General features: G+C 33.6%; 2 protein-coding genes across 5 annotated transcripts in view; one reads left to right on the top strand and one right to left on the bottom strand.

The window, feature by feature from the left end:
• LOC133185310 (PIH1 domain-containing protein 1-like) overlaps positions 1-19,797 on the top strand; it is a 112,752-nt gene that overhangs the window by 15,068 nt on the left and 77,887 nt on the right. The window lies entirely within an intron of this gene.
• The window catches only part of LOC133185306 (radixin-like), a 206,109-nt gene continuing 186,835 nt past the window's right edge, over positions 524-19,797 (bottom strand). The window contains exons 2-14 of one of the 4 annotated variants that reach the window (XM_061320441.1): positions 18,792-18,881; positions 11,773-11,856; positions 10,477-10,572; positions 9,075-9,179; positions 7,570-7,739; positions 7,255-7,338; positions 6,896-7,042; positions 6,680-6,776; positions 5,750-6,023; positions 5,299-5,459; positions 3,447-3,663; positions 2,778-2,881; positions 524-2,344 (exon numbers count right to left, since the gene is read on the bottom strand). In XM_061320441.1, the coding sequence (XP_061176425.1) occupies positions 2,180-2,344; positions 2,778-2,881; positions 3,447-3,663; positions 5,299-5,459; positions 5,750-6,023; positions 6,680-6,776; positions 6,896-7,042; positions 7,255-7,338; positions 7,570-7,739; positions 9,075-9,179; positions 10,477-10,572; positions 11,773-11,856; positions 18,792-18,803 (1,716 nt within the window). In that variant the 5' untranslated portion in view covers positions 18,804-18,881 and the 3' untranslated portion in view covers positions 524-2,179. Of the gene's footprint in view, positions 2,345-2,777; positions 2,882-3,446; positions 3,664-5,298; positions 5,460-5,749; positions 6,024-6,679; positions 6,777-6,895; positions 7,043-7,254; positions 7,339-7,569; positions 7,740-9,074; positions 9,180-10,476; positions 10,573-11,772; positions 11,857-13,418; positions 13,517-18,065; positions 18,203-18,791; positions 18,882-19,797 lie in introns of those variants that run through there. The other 3 variants (XM_061320440.1, XM_061320439.1, XM_061320442.1) reach the window with 3 other exon arrangements.

The raw sequence follows: 19,797 nt of genomic DNA, 5'->3' as shown, positions 1-19,797 counted from the left end.
CCAGGCATTAGATGCGAGTCATAGGCCTTTTGGATATGACTTCAAAAACAAAGGTCCAATGTCACAGGTGATATCCCAACAAAGAACCCTCACCGCTACGGAAACAAGAGCAATACAGAAGTTAAAATTTGGCACTAAACCTAAAGCTGGTGACTTTTGTACAAGAGGAAAAAAATTCTTGAATGCAATGTAAATCATACAATCGATCGTTTTATCTTTCTATAAAAAAAATTGAAATTCATTTATAGTTCCTGCTATATATCCTTCAATTGAACCATGTCGGATGAACAGCAATTTCGCAGCATCTTTTTCTTTCTCATATTGACAAGGACTTTCCTTTGCTCAATTCTTTGTATTCCACAAAGTACTTATGGTCAATCTTTGCTCTACCATGGCAATTTCTCCCTTTCTCTGCGAGTTTCAAAAATGATCCCTTTCTCTGTTAGAGTTTCAAAAATGAAAAACTATCTGCATTTCTACCCTGCAGCGCCTTTACCAAATCCAAAAAAAAAAACAGCATTACTGCATTGTCCAATGATTTTATTCAGTATATATATTGATTATATATCAATTCAATCATGACAAATGATGGTATGAGACAATTTCCAATCAAGTGCTACATGTATCACAAGAAGATTGTTCTACTAACAGGACACTTGTTCATAAGAATACAATAACCCTACCATTACTGGAGAAGAAAAACTGCTCCACAAAGAAAGAAAATATGTTTCCTAATGCCTAATTACACCAAATGTATCCTGAATTACAGAAATGCATCATAAATGTATCTACTGATTAAACTTGTTGAAATTTATTTACAGACTCTTTTAGAAAAGAAATTTATTTTAAGAAAAAAAAGTTTTTAATATCAGGCAAGAATGTATCACAAGTTTTTCTAGCAAGGTGCTCCACTAAGTAAAAAAATATAAATATCAATACATATCTTCAGGAAGTATATACACAGAGACCACTACAGCACTTGACCAGTAAAAGATGAAGTGACCGACTGGAATGCTGAAGATGATTCAATTACATAATTAACACAATCCACTGCTTTCACAAGTTAACACCAGTTTTCCTTACAGTATAAAGATATCCTATAGAAATTTTCTTTCCCCTGCATCAATTCAACGCCATTTAATGAACAGCTATGCTATGGAACTCATGTAAACGTGCAATAGCTATAAACAAAGCTTGAAACATACATAATGGCAGTATATATATAGACAGGAATGAAATAAGCCCCAAATTTTATCTAAGTACAAAATAAATGTATGACCAACTGGCAAGCTTTTTTTTTTGACTTAAAAGTGACAAATTTTCTAAAATCATTTTTATGAAACAATTTCACTGACACTTAAATATTATAACTAGTTGTTTTTTGTCAGAACTGGTCACCAGTGAGTCAAAATAATATCACATCTACAATATCTTGTATTGGACCTATAAAGAGATGGCTTTCTTTGGATTTCTGGATTTGAAACTTCATTATCCAACTATTAAATAATCATTGTGACTAATTTAAAAATGCAGCCATGGTATTAAACATTCAAAGAATATATAAAAATCTCTGCATACATTGAAAATTTCAAAACTAGTAAAGAAAAAAATAAATATACTTGTGAATACTTTAGTCACTAACAAACATCAGATGATACATAACTGCATTACATTGTACAAAAAATATAAACAATCTGGTTACATTTAGTTACACTTTACAAAATAAATCTACTGTCTTTACATCCCACCCTCCCTTATGTTTCCGAGTTAATTGCTCCAACCTCATTCATAGAAATAAAATGAAAAATAAAAATAAACCATGAAAACTTTGTAACATAAAGCTTAGAAATAGTGACGTATTTTCGCTGCATGATGTTCTCCTGTACAATGATGTACTAAGTAATTGCATGAATGAATAACATTAGACAACCCATTATTCATGTGGTGATACAACGTTCTGGTTATAAGCAATTCCTCCTTAGTCTGCAGTAATCAAAATTATCTGTTGAATCAAACTTGAAATAATTTTTGTCCATGTTTGATGTGTCACCTGTCATAAGACTATGTTGAGAGACCATAATATACTGTACACACACCCCAGCCCAGGTAAAACCTCGCATAACAGACATGATATGGTCAATAAAATATATAAATTTGTTCCTATTTATGCAGGTTTTCTCTACAAGGCCTCAAACTGATCCACTCGGTGTTTGGTATTGCCGCTGCGAATCTGTTTCAGAGTCTTATACTTGTCACGCCCCTGTTTCACGTTTTGTTCGTGCAAGACATCGTTCAATGTGGCCTTCTGGGCATCTTTGGATTCTTCTAGTTCTTTTTGTAATGCCTAAAATAAAGATAATACAAATCTTTCATCCTGAATATGATGAAATTTTAATACAATTTATGGAAACATCTCTGAAACTTATATAGGCCATTGTGTCTTCTTTTTATTTTTAAGGATATGAAATCCTATGTTCCAACAAAATAAGAATGCATGTGTAAAAGGAGTTGTAAGTTTTATTTTTGTCTTTTTTTTTTTTGAATATCAGTCTCTTTAAATTTAGACATCAGGTATATCATTTCAACAAGGCACACTGAAGAAATTCACAAGCTAAATGTTTCATTTGACCATGACCAAAAACAATAAATAAATAAAAACTTGTTGTGCATTACAAGCTGATTGCCATGTGTTTTCTAGTTGGAAGTAGTGACTTAAGATTCAAAATATTGATATTGGAAATTTCATATTGAGAGGGAAGAACTTGAAGGACCCTGACCTCTAACTGTTTCTGCAGTGTGATGTTCTTCTCGGCTTCGGTGATTCGTTCCTCCTCTGGTCGAGCCATTTCTGCTGCATTCTCATATTCATCCAAGTCAGCAGCTATAAATAAAATAAAATGAAAAGGTGTACTTTGAATATCTTCTCTCTCTGGTTGTACTCCAGCAATATTTCTTTTAAAATATACACTATATGTGGAAAAATGCACTAAAAATTTAACTAAATTTTACCATAATAACAAGAGTTATGCTCCTTTTCTTAAGAATTTAATGCTTTCTCCTTATCGGATTTATTTTGCACATCCTGGAGTCTATTTATAACAAAAACAAATTCTGTTGCAATTAGCTTGACGCTTAATGATAAATTGCCTGGGCTATCTGCTTGTTTTCTCTGATTAAGATTTAAGTATAGCTTATGTCTCTGATTAGGATTTGACTATACCTTTAGTCTCCAATGAGGATTTGACTATAGCTTTACTTCCAAATGAGGATTTGACTATAGATTTACTTTCAAATGAGGATTTGACTATAGCTTTACTTTCAAATGAGGATTTGGCTATGGTTTTAGTCTCTGATTAGGATTCGATTATAGTTTAGTCTCCGATGAGGATTTGACTATAGTTTTAGTCTCCAATGAGGATTTGATTACATCTTTACAGTAGACTTACTGAATTCCTGTCCGTTTTCTCCGATATCATTCTCCTCGGTTTCATGCTCCTTGACGTGGATGTTTGCCATGGCTTCCATTAGGGCCCGTTCTTTCTCCTCCCTTTCCTGCTGGGCTGACTCCAGGTCTGATTGTAATCGTCCCATCTCCGTCTCCTTCTCGTTCAGTACCTCCATACTCCTCTCAATCTCCAGCTGAGCCGCGGCTAATCTCTCAGCCTACAGAAAGAAAAATAAGGTACAAGTTCTACATCATTCAACGTGTATCACCATTTTCCGCCAAATTTTAGAGTTTATGTCAACAGTAAATGTTGATTTTGTAAATTCTGATATTCAAGTATTCATGGTTTGATTTCTCTTTCATGAAATAGTAAGGAACTTCTAAAAATTGTCAAAAAGGAATATTCCTTCATTTCACAAGTGGTTTTCTTATATGTATACTGTAATTGTTAGTTTGTTAAAGTAGTATAACTTGGGTTGTATATAAATAATCTCTAGTATAAGTCCTAGGATATATTCTTCAACATTATACATTAATATTTATCCATAAAAATTCTGTATATCTCATCAATGTTAAAAGTTACATAAATGGGAGGTGCTGTATGATGAACCTTATATATAGTGACTGTCAGAATTTATGTAGAAATCTTCATCTCTTAATGAACTACATGTAATACTTGATACAAGTTTCTGCTCTACTTTCTGATATATTTATTCCAGAGTTGTTTTTTCCTGTAGTGAAACAGTTAGTTTAGTATACATCATATATCATACTGAATCCAGAGACATACCATACGTCTTTTTTCTGCATATCTGTTTTGCTATAATGATAACAGTCTGGGTACAGCGACGTAACAAAACGATGTATACATGTGAACAGAAACTCACCCCACCCACATGATAAAAGCATTAATTGTTATACATTCATGCATGTAGAAAACCTGTCTTGTACTTTCCCTTCATTTGAATAAAATGAATGTGAAAAAAGAAAAATACTTGTATGGGATTTTTAATTAAAAAGGTATGTTTTCAATTTTTTTTAGCTTAAGAATTTCCACAAAGGATGATATTGCCTTCTTAAAAATTACATTGTAAAAAAGCAGAATTTTTAGAGCTTTTAGAAATTATATGCTTTTACATGGCTTTAGACAGCAAGTTATCTAATTATCAGCTGAATGTAAGCATGATGCTAAATTACTGAGCATTCACTGCAGAATTTCAGTTATCCTACATATAACTGATATATGCAAGCCCAGCTTTGAAAGCTGTGGTCTGAAATAGGTTCAAAATTTTTTTTTTAAAGTAATTATGTCAACATCATTCATTGCAAATAAAAACTGATAAACAGAATGTATTATGTACCTTAAATCAGTTATTAAATTGTATACAGATTTTAATGAAATCAAGCCAAAACTATAGGATGAAAAGCATTTTCAAAGATTATAACAAATCATTCTGCCTTGTAACCATGGCAAGAGTTTGAGTAGGACCTAAGTACTTTATCTGCTTCCTGATGTTTTATTTTTTCTGAACAGAGATTGGTCAATTTGTTATTGATTTCCAATCCACAGATCACATGGTATCTGTTGGCAAATGATCCGGATATTTCAAGAATTATGAAGAATTGGCTAATTTGCTTTATCCTTAAAAGTTTTTTTTTCATTGAGATTGACTGATATGCATTGGCCTGGACCCAATACTAATATTTCTGCTACAGAGAATGGCTGATGTTTCCTGCAGAAATTGGACAATTTGCCGGAGACTTTCATGTTTCTATTTCATGTAGCAGGGTCTAACAAAATTTGCTTTAGCCAGTACCCCTGATGTTTTATGTACAGAGAATGATCCCCCTACCATTTGTGCCTTTTCCTCCTCTGAGGCGTGTTTGGTCTCCTCGTACTGCCTCTGGAGTTCATCAGCTCTCCGTCTCTGTTCCTCCAGCTCCTCCTGTTGAGCTTTGTAGGCCTCCATCTCATCATTGAGCTCTCGTATCTTACTCTGTTGATCCTCCAGTTCTACAAATATTGTACAGACATGACATGATGCCTATATCTAAAAAGTTAGTATTTAATCAAATGAGCTTCATATCCTAAACATCTCAAAAATGGAGATATGTGCCATATAGTGACAGTCCTGTTCACATATCTCAATGTATAAACGAAACATGATTCACTTACAGGTATAAACCTCAAATTTTAATGGACACAAGTTTAAAAATTTAATTTCTACAAAAAAGTTGAAAGATTTCAATTTACAGCCTCAAAATCTAAGCCATTTACAAGAAATTATATTGCAATGAATGTACCTTTGGCTCTCCTGGCATTTTCCTCCTCATACAACTGCAACTTTTCTAGAAGTTCCTGTTGTTTTTTCTCGGCAGACTCACGTGCATGTCGTTCCTGTTCAAGCCTCTGTCGTTCCATTTGTTTTGCCAGCTTGTCTTCTCGAGCTTGTGCTTTCATTTGTTGGACTTCAATAGTATCTGGCTTTCTTCTCCTCATATAAAGTTCATGATTTCCCATACACAGAGCTAGAATTCTCTTGTTTATCCTCAGACGAGGTGCATAGAAAACAAAGTCCTAAAATGTACACAATATTTTTCTGAATGTATTTGTCTTCGACAAAGGCACCTAAAATACCATCTTCCCTAGCCAAGTGTTCCTGATCCACTCCTTCCTCAAAAACCCTTGGCCATTTGTGCCATTCATATATAGGATTGTTGATATTACATACAATGACTATATATCCACAATATATACACCCAGTCACATTCCACCCATACTAAATTAAAGTAAGATGACAACATCCCTAGTCAGGTGCTCCACTGAGCTATCTGGCCACAGGCAATTGGACTTGTCTTGCCGCCACAATAAAATGACAATACCATCATCCTTAAGATCATTGTTTACATGAGCATTTCTTTTCCTAAAACATGCCATCATGAAAAATCCCAAATAGAATGTCATTGACTTCAGCTTTGTAATATTCTTGCCGATTGATAAGCACCATCAGTGAAATCCAATCATAGTTATCACACCTCTCAAATGATTCCTCATTTTCATAGTATAATAGGCCATGGGTAGTGAGGAGTAAAGAGGAACAAAAACGCTTGGCTAGTAATGATGATTACCAGGTATTAAAAGTTTGCACTTCAGAAGAAAATGTTCTATGTTGAGCCCACAATTTAGTCCTGAAGCTGAATTAAATAGCTTTATTATACTAAACAAATACTTACAGGTGCTTTTTTATCAATGGGCTTAATGACAAATTTTTTATCATTAAATGAAATATTCCTAATTTCACTCCAAGGGAAGCCTATTTTAGGTGTTAATCTGCAAAAACAAAAGAATTTGAATTCAATGCCATTCTGTTGTAAATATAATATGGTAAGAGGCTTACATCGCTTTTATTGAACTTATTTACACAGGATTTAAAGGACTTTGCCACTTACTTGTCTTCTTTATCATAAACATTCAGACCAAGCGCATCTACACCTAGTAAAAGTTCTGTGCCTTTCTTGTTTTTGATTTCAAAATAATTCACACCATACATTTCCAAATCTTGTGCTATTTTAAGATACTCCATCATGGCATCTTCCCTGTAAAATGCAAACACCATATGAACAGGTTTTGTGTTTAATTTTTAGACAAAAGCTTCATACTTTATATTGTGCTACAACCATAAACACCTAGCACAGAGCATTCAGAAGATTCTTCCTTCCTTTACATTCCAAATGATAAAACTAAATAAAAGTTAGTGAAACTAAACCAAGCAGACATTGCAAAGAATTTCCAAGGAAGAGTTACTTACCTTAGCATGCCTCTGTGTTCACTGAACCAGTTTTGTATCCTCTCTTCCCACTGCTCCTTTGATAATTTGTGCTGTTCATATACTCTACAACACATACACAGATCAGATATTTATATCTCCATCACCTTATCATGTTTATCAATATACAGATGATTTATAAAGAACAAGAATTTCCATCACTTTTATCAATATACACACTATTTATAAAGAATAAGATTATGGCATATCAGAGTTCCCTCCCTTCAGATAGCACTGACAATCTACAGAAATAACTTTACACATTTTCAGTGATAAATTTTGAGAGAGAGCCTTTACCTCTGTGGTAGGAGCCTATCATTGGACAGGAAGCCAGGTTTGTGTTTTTCTGGGTCGTAGTCACCATATTTGGCCTGGCAAGCATAGGAAGCTAATAAGACGGAGGTTTCTGGTGGGCAGTAGATCTCATCATTTAAGATGCCTTCTTTCACTTGTAGGAAGAACATTCTCTGTTAAAAAGCAAATGAACAATAAAGCATGACAATGCTAAGAAGATAGAAAACTTCATAATTTTTTCCAGTAAGGTTGTTCAGCTGGGGCATGTTTTACAAAAGAACTTATGACTAAGACCAAAATTTAATTCAGCTTATGACTTTCTATTTTACTTTAATTTGTAAACGGTTTTTATCCTTTTAAAAAGAATTTAACAAGATAATTTTATGCTAGCTATCTGAAACAGAATCATTAATTTTGCAAAATTTTACAATCAACTTAAGTTTTTGGTCTTAGTCGTAAGTTCTTTTGTAAAACTGGCCCTTGTTTCTTAAAGAAAAAGAATATCATTGTGTACAATACAAATAACATACCACTATATCATAACCTAATCCACTGTGTCAAAAAATGGGGCATCACAATCATATTTAGCACTGCCCATTAACCTAACTCTGGGGGTATAAAAAATGTTTGATTTTGCCCTCTTTATTTTAAGATGAATTTTGCTCACTATTAAACTTTTCACTTTTTTAACAGCTTTTTATATGTAGATATATATTTCATACAGGTTTTTGTTTTTTGTGGGTTTTTTTTTTTTTGTTTTGTTTTGTTTTGTTTGTTTGTTTGTTTTTTTTTTTTTTGGTTTATTGTTTTTTTTTTAACTAAAAGGTAACAGAATGTTCAAATTCCTAACTCATCCAAAAGACATAAAGCATGCACTATATTTACTGTCACACATGCTGAAAGTCATATTGTGTAACTTACATACTTGTAAGTACTCTAAAAGCAGGACATCTTGACATACTTTTTTTTTTTACTATTTTGTTAGTGACTCAGTATTTCCTGCCACACAATACAAATCCAGAGAATTGACTCTTTATCACTTTTGTGCAAATAGTAGGTTAAAGAGTGGATTGGACAGCAATTCAATCCTGCTACATTAATTTTGTCTCCCATCTCAGACACAATACGGTAAAGCAGAAATGTCTATGAATTGATATAAAGTGGTGAGTTCACTATTGTTAATAGAGAGGAAACACTTCAATACAATGACATTTCTGTGAGAAGCATTAATACTGCTGGGTTCATTAATCACTGATAATGCTGCACATTCTTTTTCTCCCTTGGTGCAACAATGGAATCTTGTAAACAAGTTGTCAAGGAGAAATAAACTAATGCATATTGTGACAAAGCTTCAGACCCAATCCACAAAAAATAATGTGGTAGGTCTGACACTTCCATCTTCTTGTACATCTCCTTTACTAAGGAAACAAGTAAATCTGCCTTCTGTAGCCTTGGATTGAGTCATCAGTGGTCTGTTTTATAACATTGTTTTTCTATTTTTCAAGTACCTGTGTGATTTCCTGTATAAGTTCCTCTGACACATCCTCTGGGAAGAATTTGGCACGGAATTTGAATTGTAGGGGTGTCTCTTTTCTGACATCTTGACTAAGGACCTGCAATATAAAAATTGACGAGATGTGTGAGATGTAGCTCCATCAAAAACAGATGTATTTAAGGAAGTATACAAGATATTTTAAAGAGATTCTTACAAACTTGATCTAGAGATGTAAGTGACTGACATGCTATAGTCAACAGCTCATATTCATTTCATTTGGTTACATACTTCATTATATTAGCTGTCTAACATAAAATGGGTCTAATTACAGTCTACAAGGCTTGTGGCCTTGAATAAATGACAACTTCTCTTAGTTTATTTCTTGCACTCTGCACAAATTCAAATACACAAAATTTCCATTTAATTTCATTTCTACTGGTACCTGAGAAAACCTTCTTACACTTACATTCAAGACCTTTCAAAGTGCTCAGAGAACCCATTTAAGATGAACTAACACAAAAATTGATGTAACAAAGGAGAATATTTAAATCTCTTCATTCACAAAAACTAGTTTTACCTGACATTCTATTAAATGTCTACATGAAAAGAAGCAAACAAAAATTTTGCAACAACTATTCTCATTTCACCAAGTGTACTAAACATACACTGAAATTTATAACCCTGCCTCCCCATACATCTTTGAAGTCTCATTATGTCTTCTTGATCTGCTTGTATGCCCTACATTTCAACCCAGTCCTATAATCAGTCAAGTCACAAGGTATACCTGCATTTGACAACTTTTATAGACAGCTATGTCTCTCTGAACTTCATTTTATGTTGCTTTCATTTTTAAAATGCACTGAAGCATGTCCACAATAAACCTAAGTCAGCAGTAAATTTACATTTGATATACATATCCCAGGCAAGTTCTCACCAAGAATGTTCAACCATAAACAAGACATTAATAAAATCTAGAAGCTGAGCTGGAACTCTCCGCCACTGACTGGTCACTTCTATTGAAAACCTGATGAATTCTGGGTCAAGTAACACCTCCAATCATCTTTATTACAGGTAACACTAGGCCTGTTCAGTGAGAGTATCTAAATCCTCCGTAATAACACAGCACCCTGACAAGTCTATCTAATTCTGCTTTGAATACCAATCCTGTAAATTTACTAGGGATATCAGAAGTATGCAAATTTCTGAGGTTTCAATTGTAAAACTAGAACTTGTACACCATCAGGTACAAATAGAGCAACAGGAAATTAAAAATGTATCTATGTATGTTTCCACACTGTAACCAACCAAAACACAACCTAGATACTTTACCAAGAACTTGATTTAAGAGTTTAAACACTTGTTTTGAATTAAAAGTGCATTTCCACTTTCCTGAAGCCCCCAACAACCATAGTTACCTTTTTGTTCAGTTTGAGCCATGTTGTGTAACCTTTGCTATCAACATACTGTAGACCAAAGAACCAAATTTCTCGTAAACCAATAGTTTTCACGACCTAGAAAACAGAAATATTTTATTACATAAAAGATAATAGTACATAACTAATACTTGTTATCAGATTATTAACTGTATCAAATCGTGATTCAAATAAGATATCAACATCAAAGCTTAATTATCAGTACATAGTACACAGATGCCAATAACAATGAGCTTAGAAGGTATTTTGCAAGTTTCAAGTACTGTAATTTGGGCGAAGAAAGCTCTAGCCTTCCAATCATTTCAGCCTGTAGCCTTCATTTTTTTTTAAATACATATCCTGATCAAAATTGGCTTTCTTCTATGTTGGTAAAGAATATACTCTACCCCCACCCTATTTTATCAAAAACAAAAATATGGCAATAAAGTAATTGTGATGAGTGCAAGGTTTATATGGAAACCCTAACATCACTAGTACAATGTACAATATGTATAAATAGATAAATCTCCGAGTCAATACAATTCCCTCATTAAATTAGTATTCAGTGGCCCTAGGTAAACAGGTAACAGCTGATACAGGCTGGTAGGGACAATTTTCTCTACACATTCAAATGCTTACTCGCATATTGACTTGGAATATATTTTATGTTCGGCTGAAATTCTTAGATGGTTGTTAACACTGTATTACATAACAAGATAATGCTAAAAACAATATTAATTACTTGACAACCCTTCCAATTCATGTGAAAAAGGAAACTTTTTCCCTGTCAAATTAAAAAAAAAAAACCTCTAGACTCTATATATTTTTCTGTGTTAATGTAATTTGCATTAATTTATATATTCTAGCTGCCTGACAAAAAATGTTTGGCAATCCCTAGAGATCCCATTTATTTTCTTCTTCCTGTCAAACATCACCAGGATGTAATTATGCAATGCTGAACTGTATGAATTGCAGCATTTTTCTCTTTGCCATCACTTTTAAGGCCTGACTCTGAAAACATGTGGGCAAGAAAAATTATATCATTTAGTTCCCATGGTAATGAGGAATAGAGCTTATAACAGTTGTGCTAAAACAATGATCTCCATAGTCCAAAGACCATAAAGAAATACACCATCAGAAAATTTTAAGATGACAACGGCAATGGTTTAGTAAATACTGGATATATACAAATCAGTATCACATATGGAGACTGAAAGTAATTGCAGGACTTGTGACGTGGTTCATGTTGGGGGGAGGAGGGGGAGAGATGGGGGTTTTGAGACTAGACAGGGATATTACCTGATCAAAGAGCTGTTTGCCTGTGGTGCTGGTCTGGATGGCAAACTCCAGCTCTGCATCCATAGTCGTGACCCGCACATTGTACTGAAAAATAAAATGTCAGGGTAAATACAAAATGTTGAATTGAATTTGTCTATGACACAATGAAAATACTGTATACAACTAACACTCTTGATCTTTTTCAAAGATTTTAATTTTAACCTTACTACATATTCATCAAGTGCCTGCTGATCTTGGTATATTTTCAATTATTAAGGACTCAACCCTTTTATAGTACTAAAGCTTTTTTTATCAATAAGGAAATACTTTTTTTGCTTGTTGCATTACTGACAGAACAGATTTATCTGCTTTTATGATCACCAAATCTGTTCAACAATATCTGACATGGTAACATTTGTCAAAAAAACATTTTTTTTTCACAAAGGTTAAAATAATAACTTGCACTCCTTCTCTTTTTACATTTATCAGATTTAACAGACATCTTAAATCATCTCTGTTGACTGCAAAGGTCAGATAAGGTAAATGCAGTATATTTTCTCTTGTTTATATTGCTTGAAACAATTTACAAATAAATTCTTTGTCAGTTTACAAAAATAATCAAGTAGGGATGATCCAAGCTTCTTGAAGACCGCTCTAACGCAAAATCCAATTTTAACACGTACTGTAGCAAAAAAGATGATGAAGCCATCCCTATATTACAAATATATACAAATAGCAAATTTCTACGAGTTCTATTTTTTCTGAAGCAAGGCAACTGATTTAAAGCCAACATTACATGGTTGTCTCTTACTCCTTCAGAAATTGCTAGACTGACATGACTGATGCAGATAAATACTTGGTCACCCTAACCTACCCAGACCTATACCCCCACACCATCTGTTGTGTCTTTTTTTTTTTACTGGTTTGACGTTCATGAGAACATTCACCTGGCTATAAAATCAACATTGATACAGACATCATAACAATCACACAGAAAATGTCAAAAACAGAGGGCCTAGTCTGCCAATAAAATCTGTTACTTCTCCCAGAAAGCATTGTGTAATTTATCCATCATCATAACTAGGTATAATCTGCCAAGTCTATCATTTTCTCATCAGCTAAACAGGCAAAAAAAAGAAGAAAAATATCCTGCATTGTGAGTTGGCATTAAGGTTTTTTTGCAATCTTCTTACTTTTATTATAATATTCATTAACTTAATTAAAACACCAAGAAGTAAATTACAGTAACGTTATTTATCAACAAAAGTAGACATGTTTGCACGAGACACGCCTAGAAATTGAATCATGGGATATTTTAGTTTTCTAAGCAAATAATGAAGTGTTCTCTCATTGATGACTAGTTCGTATGAAGAATTATCTTTGACAAAATTTAAAACTCTGATAAAAGTTAAATTAACACACCTTAACAGTTTACTGGTATGTGTGCTATTATCCTCTTGTGAATTAACATGATCACTTCTATACACATTTAAAGTGTTACAATAGCTAAAGAATCTTAATAATTACAATTGACTTTAGGGCTTGTCCATGACGGATTTCATAATCATTCACAAACATACCAATAATCATTATCAACATTTGTTTTCTTAAAATTTTACTAAATTTCATAGATAAATCATGCAATGATAAATTTACAGTGAACTTACCGACTTCATTTTACTTGTAAGTTGATTTAATTAAAATCTTTCCTTGAATTCCAATGAGAAGTCAATGAAATTTTACAAACACAATGTATCGGAAATTGGAAAACAGTATTCCTACAGAATTTTCACTGCTGTGTAACTAAATCTGCTGGCACCTGAATGGGCTGTTACAGAGAGTAAGAAACCACAAATATGTGTTCTTCCACGAAACACTTCTGTGTGGGACTTAGAGCAGATCCTACAGAAAATAGTGGCTGAAAGTGGTTACACCTTGATGACTGGACTCCTACACAGTCTGTGATTTTAAACGTTATCCATTACTGCTTTTTTGGTCGAGATAACAGTGAAGTTATCATATGCTTGTCTGTACTCTATCATCATTCATATATATATATATGTATATAAAATAAAAATCAACCAAGCAAGACAATTATCTTGCTTTTTAATGAGTGACTCATTCCAAAGGATCGTTAAACAATCTACTTTCATTAAATCAAACTGAATTCCTGTTTAAAAATTTGCAATCATATGCAAACAAATTTTCGTTTTAAAATAAGAAACTTTATCAAAAGCTGTTCCACTAAGTTATTCTGAGAATGTCCTGTGCACTGCACATCATTACACTTCATACTGACGAGTTTTTAATTTCATAAGTCAGAAAAACATGTCTCATTTCTTTGCTAATATGAGGTAAAAACCCTTGATATCTTAAGAGTAAAGGCAGACTGTAATGATCGCTACATGTAGCCCTCTGGAAATCCAGAAAACTTGGCAAGGATTACAGCTTCTTTTTTTTTGTGGGCGTTTTCTTTATTCTAACTGAGGGTGAAAACCCCATCTGAACCATAACATTCATGTTTAAACCCTGTTCTTGACTTAAATATATATTCAGTCTATAACTGCTTTTTATTACAACTCCTCATGAAGTCAACCTTTCTGGAAACACACTTCAAGCTCCTTTTTACAACACATATAATGGTATTTACAATTTATCTGTTTATTGTGGCCTTAAGAGCAAGCACTTTTTTTTTCCTTTTTATCAGATCTGCCTAAGATTACTCTTCACTTGCACAACAACAAACATGACTTTAATTGCCACAGATTACTGCAGACTTTTGTAACCATAATACTGCAACACAATTCATCTCTCCCCTTCATACAGTGACATTTCCTTCTCTATAGAAAGTGAATGCTGGACTTTCTTTATTGATCAGGGTGGGGCCTCTTGTCTTGACAACATGCCTGAACAGGCTTTCATGGTTTCCCAGGATGAATGAATATGTCCCTGTTTGCTTTGAAACATTTTATCTCTGATAAGTGAGCCCGTAGGAAGAAACATTCCTACTTCTCTACAGTAAGACTAACTTGCTCAGATTTTTACCTCTTAAGGGGTGTGGCACCTGTACCCACCTTGCTATGACTGTATTAATTACAACACCCTGGGCCCTTGGCAGGCCACTGCCCTTGCTTAACAGACATTCTAACTTATTACTTTTTATTTACCTCGATAATTGTCTTGTAAATAAGACTGGTAAGAAATGCTTGGATTGGGTACAAAAAGATAATAAACCTGTCGCAGTGAACATCAATCTTCCATAAAGAGTCGCAGGCATTACTTTTGTCTACAGTCTGTCTATTGGTCATGTGTACTGAATACAATCAAAATATTATTGACATACATTTTGTCTAAAAGTCTAATTTACTTTGTACACTTTGAGATATTAAAAAGTTGTAATAATTGTATGATGGTGTGAATACAATTTAAATGTTATGATGTCGGATCACTAAAACTTTAATTGTGACAATATGAATTTCCGCAACTGGGACATACACTACAAATAACCATATATACTGTAGTGTCCTCTAAGGCTCTATTTTTGTTTTTCTTTAAAACTTATTAAACAGGGCAACTTGTGTGTTAAATCTACCATGGGTTTTTCAAACTAGTGAAAAAGAGACAAGTTTAACACCTATTGTTTATTTAACCTTTTACTAACCCCCTTTTAACGTTTAATCGATATACACAGGGCAAAAGTTGCTCTGTATGGCTTTCCATAAGGATTGGGGTTGTTCAAATCTTGTAATATTTATCAATGAAATGGGAGTGGTATATGATTGGAATGTTTTAAGTCATGTCAAATGACATTTCATTTCCAAATTGCTTTGATACATAGAAATTACTATTTTTGTTTTCATTTACCTTCCTTCTCTTTCACTTTTATAACCTTAAAATATCACTTTAAATAAATGGACAATATGTACTACACATGATGAAACTGACATGCTTTTCAGGTAAAAGTTTAAAAGTACACAAACAGTACATCCGTCTTGCCTCGATATTGAGATACAGTAAATTAGATCATGTAGATAAATTATCAATATTAAGAGAAGGGGCTCTCACACCACTTTTTTGAAACAGGGGCCGGTGATGTTAAAATAGGAAAAGCATAGGCACTGTACATTTGACACACAACTGCAGGGCCTGGGAATAAATTTAAATATCCATTAATAATAACCTACTCAAAAGTGTCGACTACCTTCCACATAAAAAAAAAACTAATGTCAATATCTCATTCAAAATCAGTCACTGTGTCCTTCTTAAAAATCATTATCTACATAAAATACTTTAAAAAGCTGTTTATGGACAAGACATATGAAGCATGAAGACTTCTGAAGTAAACCAGTAAAGCAATACACATGGACCACTGCACTGAATTTCATTTCTACACCAGACTCAGTTCTGTGACCTTTAAGAGCCACTTATCAGCTAGTGCTTGTCCAGACAATATTTTTTTTGTGTATCCAAAATGCACACCTTTACCTGCGAAGTGATCAGGTAACAGGTACCTGGTCAGGTGTCTTAACGAGATCCCTGACGGACTGTTTCTGTGGATATAAGGTTACTCCCCCCCTCTTAACATCTCTATTTACCCCCATGATTGAAAACCTTCTTCTTTAACAGCATGCATAACGACTCCGCAATAAATCATGTCACCAAGTTCTTTGCAATATTCATGAATGAGAAAGTGCCCTCAAGTCCTAGTGTACTAATGCATGACAGTGTCGTCATTGGAATACAGATTACAATTTACAACTTACACATACTTCACATATTTTTTTCTTCAAACCTTTAATGCTATTGGAAATAAGAGCATCTGTGACATTTCTAGCCAGTGACTTTGGTTGACTCTCATTAATTAGATCTGCTACTAAATGTTCCCTGATAATGTGCATTAATATTGGTCAGTAGTATCAGTAGTATCAATATTGGTTTGTATCATATTAGGAGTGAAACGGTTCACCGCGGTATCGATGCACCGCGGTATTTTTTCTCGGTTTGATACACGGTGCAAAATCTCAAATTTTCGGTTCGGTTCATTTTTCGGTCGGGATCGTTATTCAGTCGGGTTTGGCATAAGGTATAACACGTTACTCAGTATAAATAAGTATAGAAAACGTAATTTTTTGATGACTGATAGCTTGTAAAATAATTTTTGACAGTAAAATAATTTTAATCAATTTCTTCTAGTCAATTTGCAAATAAAATTCGTAAAATATGTGACTAGATTTAGAAAAAGAAAGCATGAAACAACGTAGAATTTGTTTCCTTCTATCAAAATGTATCGTATCGAAAATAACCGAACCGAGACAAAATTATACAATACGTATCGAACCGTGAAGGAGGTGTATCGTTTCACCCCTATATCATATAATAGTATAGCCCTTAGCTGTCCACCAACTGTTCATTTGTACTCGATACCCTTATCAAGCAATCAACTGTAACCGACTCTGCGGTGGATCATTCAGAATAGCCATGTCAGGGCACATAAATTGTTAAATTGCTTCTAAATTAGATATGTATTCTACTTTATGGCTTGACATGCTTGGAAACTAGATTTATCTGTTGAACAATTCAGAAGGAGAGCTCTGTCAACTTTCACCATAATACAGTGTGACCGCTACAGATATACATATTTGAAATAAATATTTTCTTTTTTTCCGCTTGTCAGACACTTTGATTCTCTAAAGCAGTCAAACACTATGAATTCTGTACACCATATTACAAATCACTTCATCCTTATTAATCTGTACAAAGTACAATATATCTATTGAATCCTTTCTGTGTACATGATAAACATGGTACATCAGGAAGTAAAACACAAACTGATGCATAAAAAGCCAAGCCTGCATACACTAAATAAGGCACAGTAATGACATTGTTCCCTGAATCGTGCAGTCTAAACAGTTAACAGGGGGCTTTCTGAGGAATGCAGATGACCTCCTTGTTTGTACTTATCTGTAAAGTCCCAATGATCTATAGCAATGTGACGTTACTAGGTAATGACAGACCAGAATATTCTTGTTCAAAATGGATCTATTTATTGGGATGATAAATTAAATTCAATGACAAAAAATAACACTTTCAATAGTGCCTCAATATAAAGATCTACAACATGACAAGTTTGAAAATGAGAGAATTACTTATGTATTTGAACTTGTTTCCCATTCCCTTACACATAATAGAAGTAATAACAATGCATTACAACAGACAGAGTCTTTCCCACCAGGAACTAATTACACAACAAAAAGCAATACAATGAAATATCACTTTATATCTAAATTCCACAGCATAAAGAAATATTCAAATACCTGTCTCAGCTTTGACATCTCTCAACTCCTTGTATCTATCAACTTGAAGTATTTGTATTCCTATGTTAACAAACTGCTAGTATTTCCCAAACTGCAAGCAATCTGTTCAGGGCAATGGAATCCAGCACTTCTAATAGTATTTTGTGTTAAACTAGGGCTGGGTTGATTATTTCCTTGTATTGTCACATGATTACTGACATAAGCGAAAGCAAAATCTGAGCACAACATTTGAATACATAGAACCAGTGTCAGGAACATTCACCAGAAGGTCTGCGCCTGTTCTGAAAATGTGTCAAATGTCAGGGGCACCTGTTTACTATATGGTGATAAACAAAGTTTACTGCATAACTACTCAGTTATTTCAATCAAGAAAAAACTCATTATACCTTGATCTAATATTACTATCACCCATCTTATCACAGATGGTGGTGCTAGTTAAAAAGTTGGCTGTGCTCTTGACCAGACTTAAGTCAAGTAATAGTTGATCTGATCATGCAGATTAGTCTATGTACGTATTAATTAGACAACCCAGCACAACATAACTACTCCCTATAACCGGCTGATTCAGTGATATGATAAAAATTCAATGTTATCAAGTTAATCAGAGGGGCATAGAGAAAGTACACCCTCACATCTCGATTGACAACAGGTCACTTGTCCCTAGGCTGTGTACACAGTCTATCAGAATCTATATGAAATTTTGTAGTGATTGAATCAAAGACTCACTGGCTTTGGCATCTTGCTTGGTTAACTGTTGATCAGAGTGCAACCAAGAAAATGTTCAGAAACTCTCTTTCTCCACTGGTGGATGCACCTGCAAAAACATTCCAAAAATCAAGGTTAAAGCATGTGGTTTACATCAAATGGCCTATGGGGGACATAGTTAAAATGTAACAAGCTTGTAAAGTCAGCTTGTCAAATATTTTAATGGTGATTCATGATGACATAGTTGTGCCCCTTACCATTTACAATCATGACTTCATTTTTGCATTCACTGAGGTGCCCTCTTTGGCAAACAATTAATGGATAGCTCAGACTGATAAGAGCAGAAAAATGAGAGTTTATTTCTTCGATTCAGACATAAATATATTATACGTAAATAAATATATATATATATATATAATACATAAATTTTCCTTAATAATTAATAAATAATGAAACAATACCACCCATCATCCCCCACTGCCTTTCAGTTTCTACATGATTTCAAACATTATAATCCTTGTGTTTGACATAAATTTAAATCTTTTCTTTGCAAAGTAAGTTCCATGGGCATTATTATTGTATTGACATTCAAGCATTTAAAATATGCAGAATTCAAATTACTGTCAATGATTTTTTTTTTTGGGGGGGGGGGGGGTTGTGGGGGGGTGTAATGATGAGGTTTACAGACATATATTCACCAACTCTTTATGATGTAATAAATTTTGCACTTATTTTGCTGACAGTAGATGCAGTAGTACATGTAAACACTCAACTCATCCTTATCTAAAACCATGGACCTTTAATAATCTTACTGTTAAACTACACAATACCATCCCTACATAACTTATTACATGTCAAAACATAAACCTTATGATTCTTGTGGTTAAATGAAAATAGTGAATAAGTAAATTTCACAATTTACCACACATACATTTTAAATAATATAATTGCTGCTCTGAAGTGCAATTTTTGGACAATTTATACCTCTAAATAAACTGGTTGCCATACATGTGAAGAATTACAAAAC

This window comes from Saccostrea echinata, unplaced genomic scaffold, assembly GCF_033153115.1.
Source record: "Saccostrea echinata isolate AGI-Se365-2 ecotype Australia unplaced genomic scaffold, CSIRO_AGI_Sech_v1 ptg000012l, whole genome shotgun sequence".
Lineage (NCBI taxonomy): Eukaryota > Metazoa > Mollusca > Bivalvia > Ostreida > Ostreidae > Saccostrea > Saccostrea echinata.
This window is presented reverse-complemented; position numbering and strand designations above follow the sequence as displayed.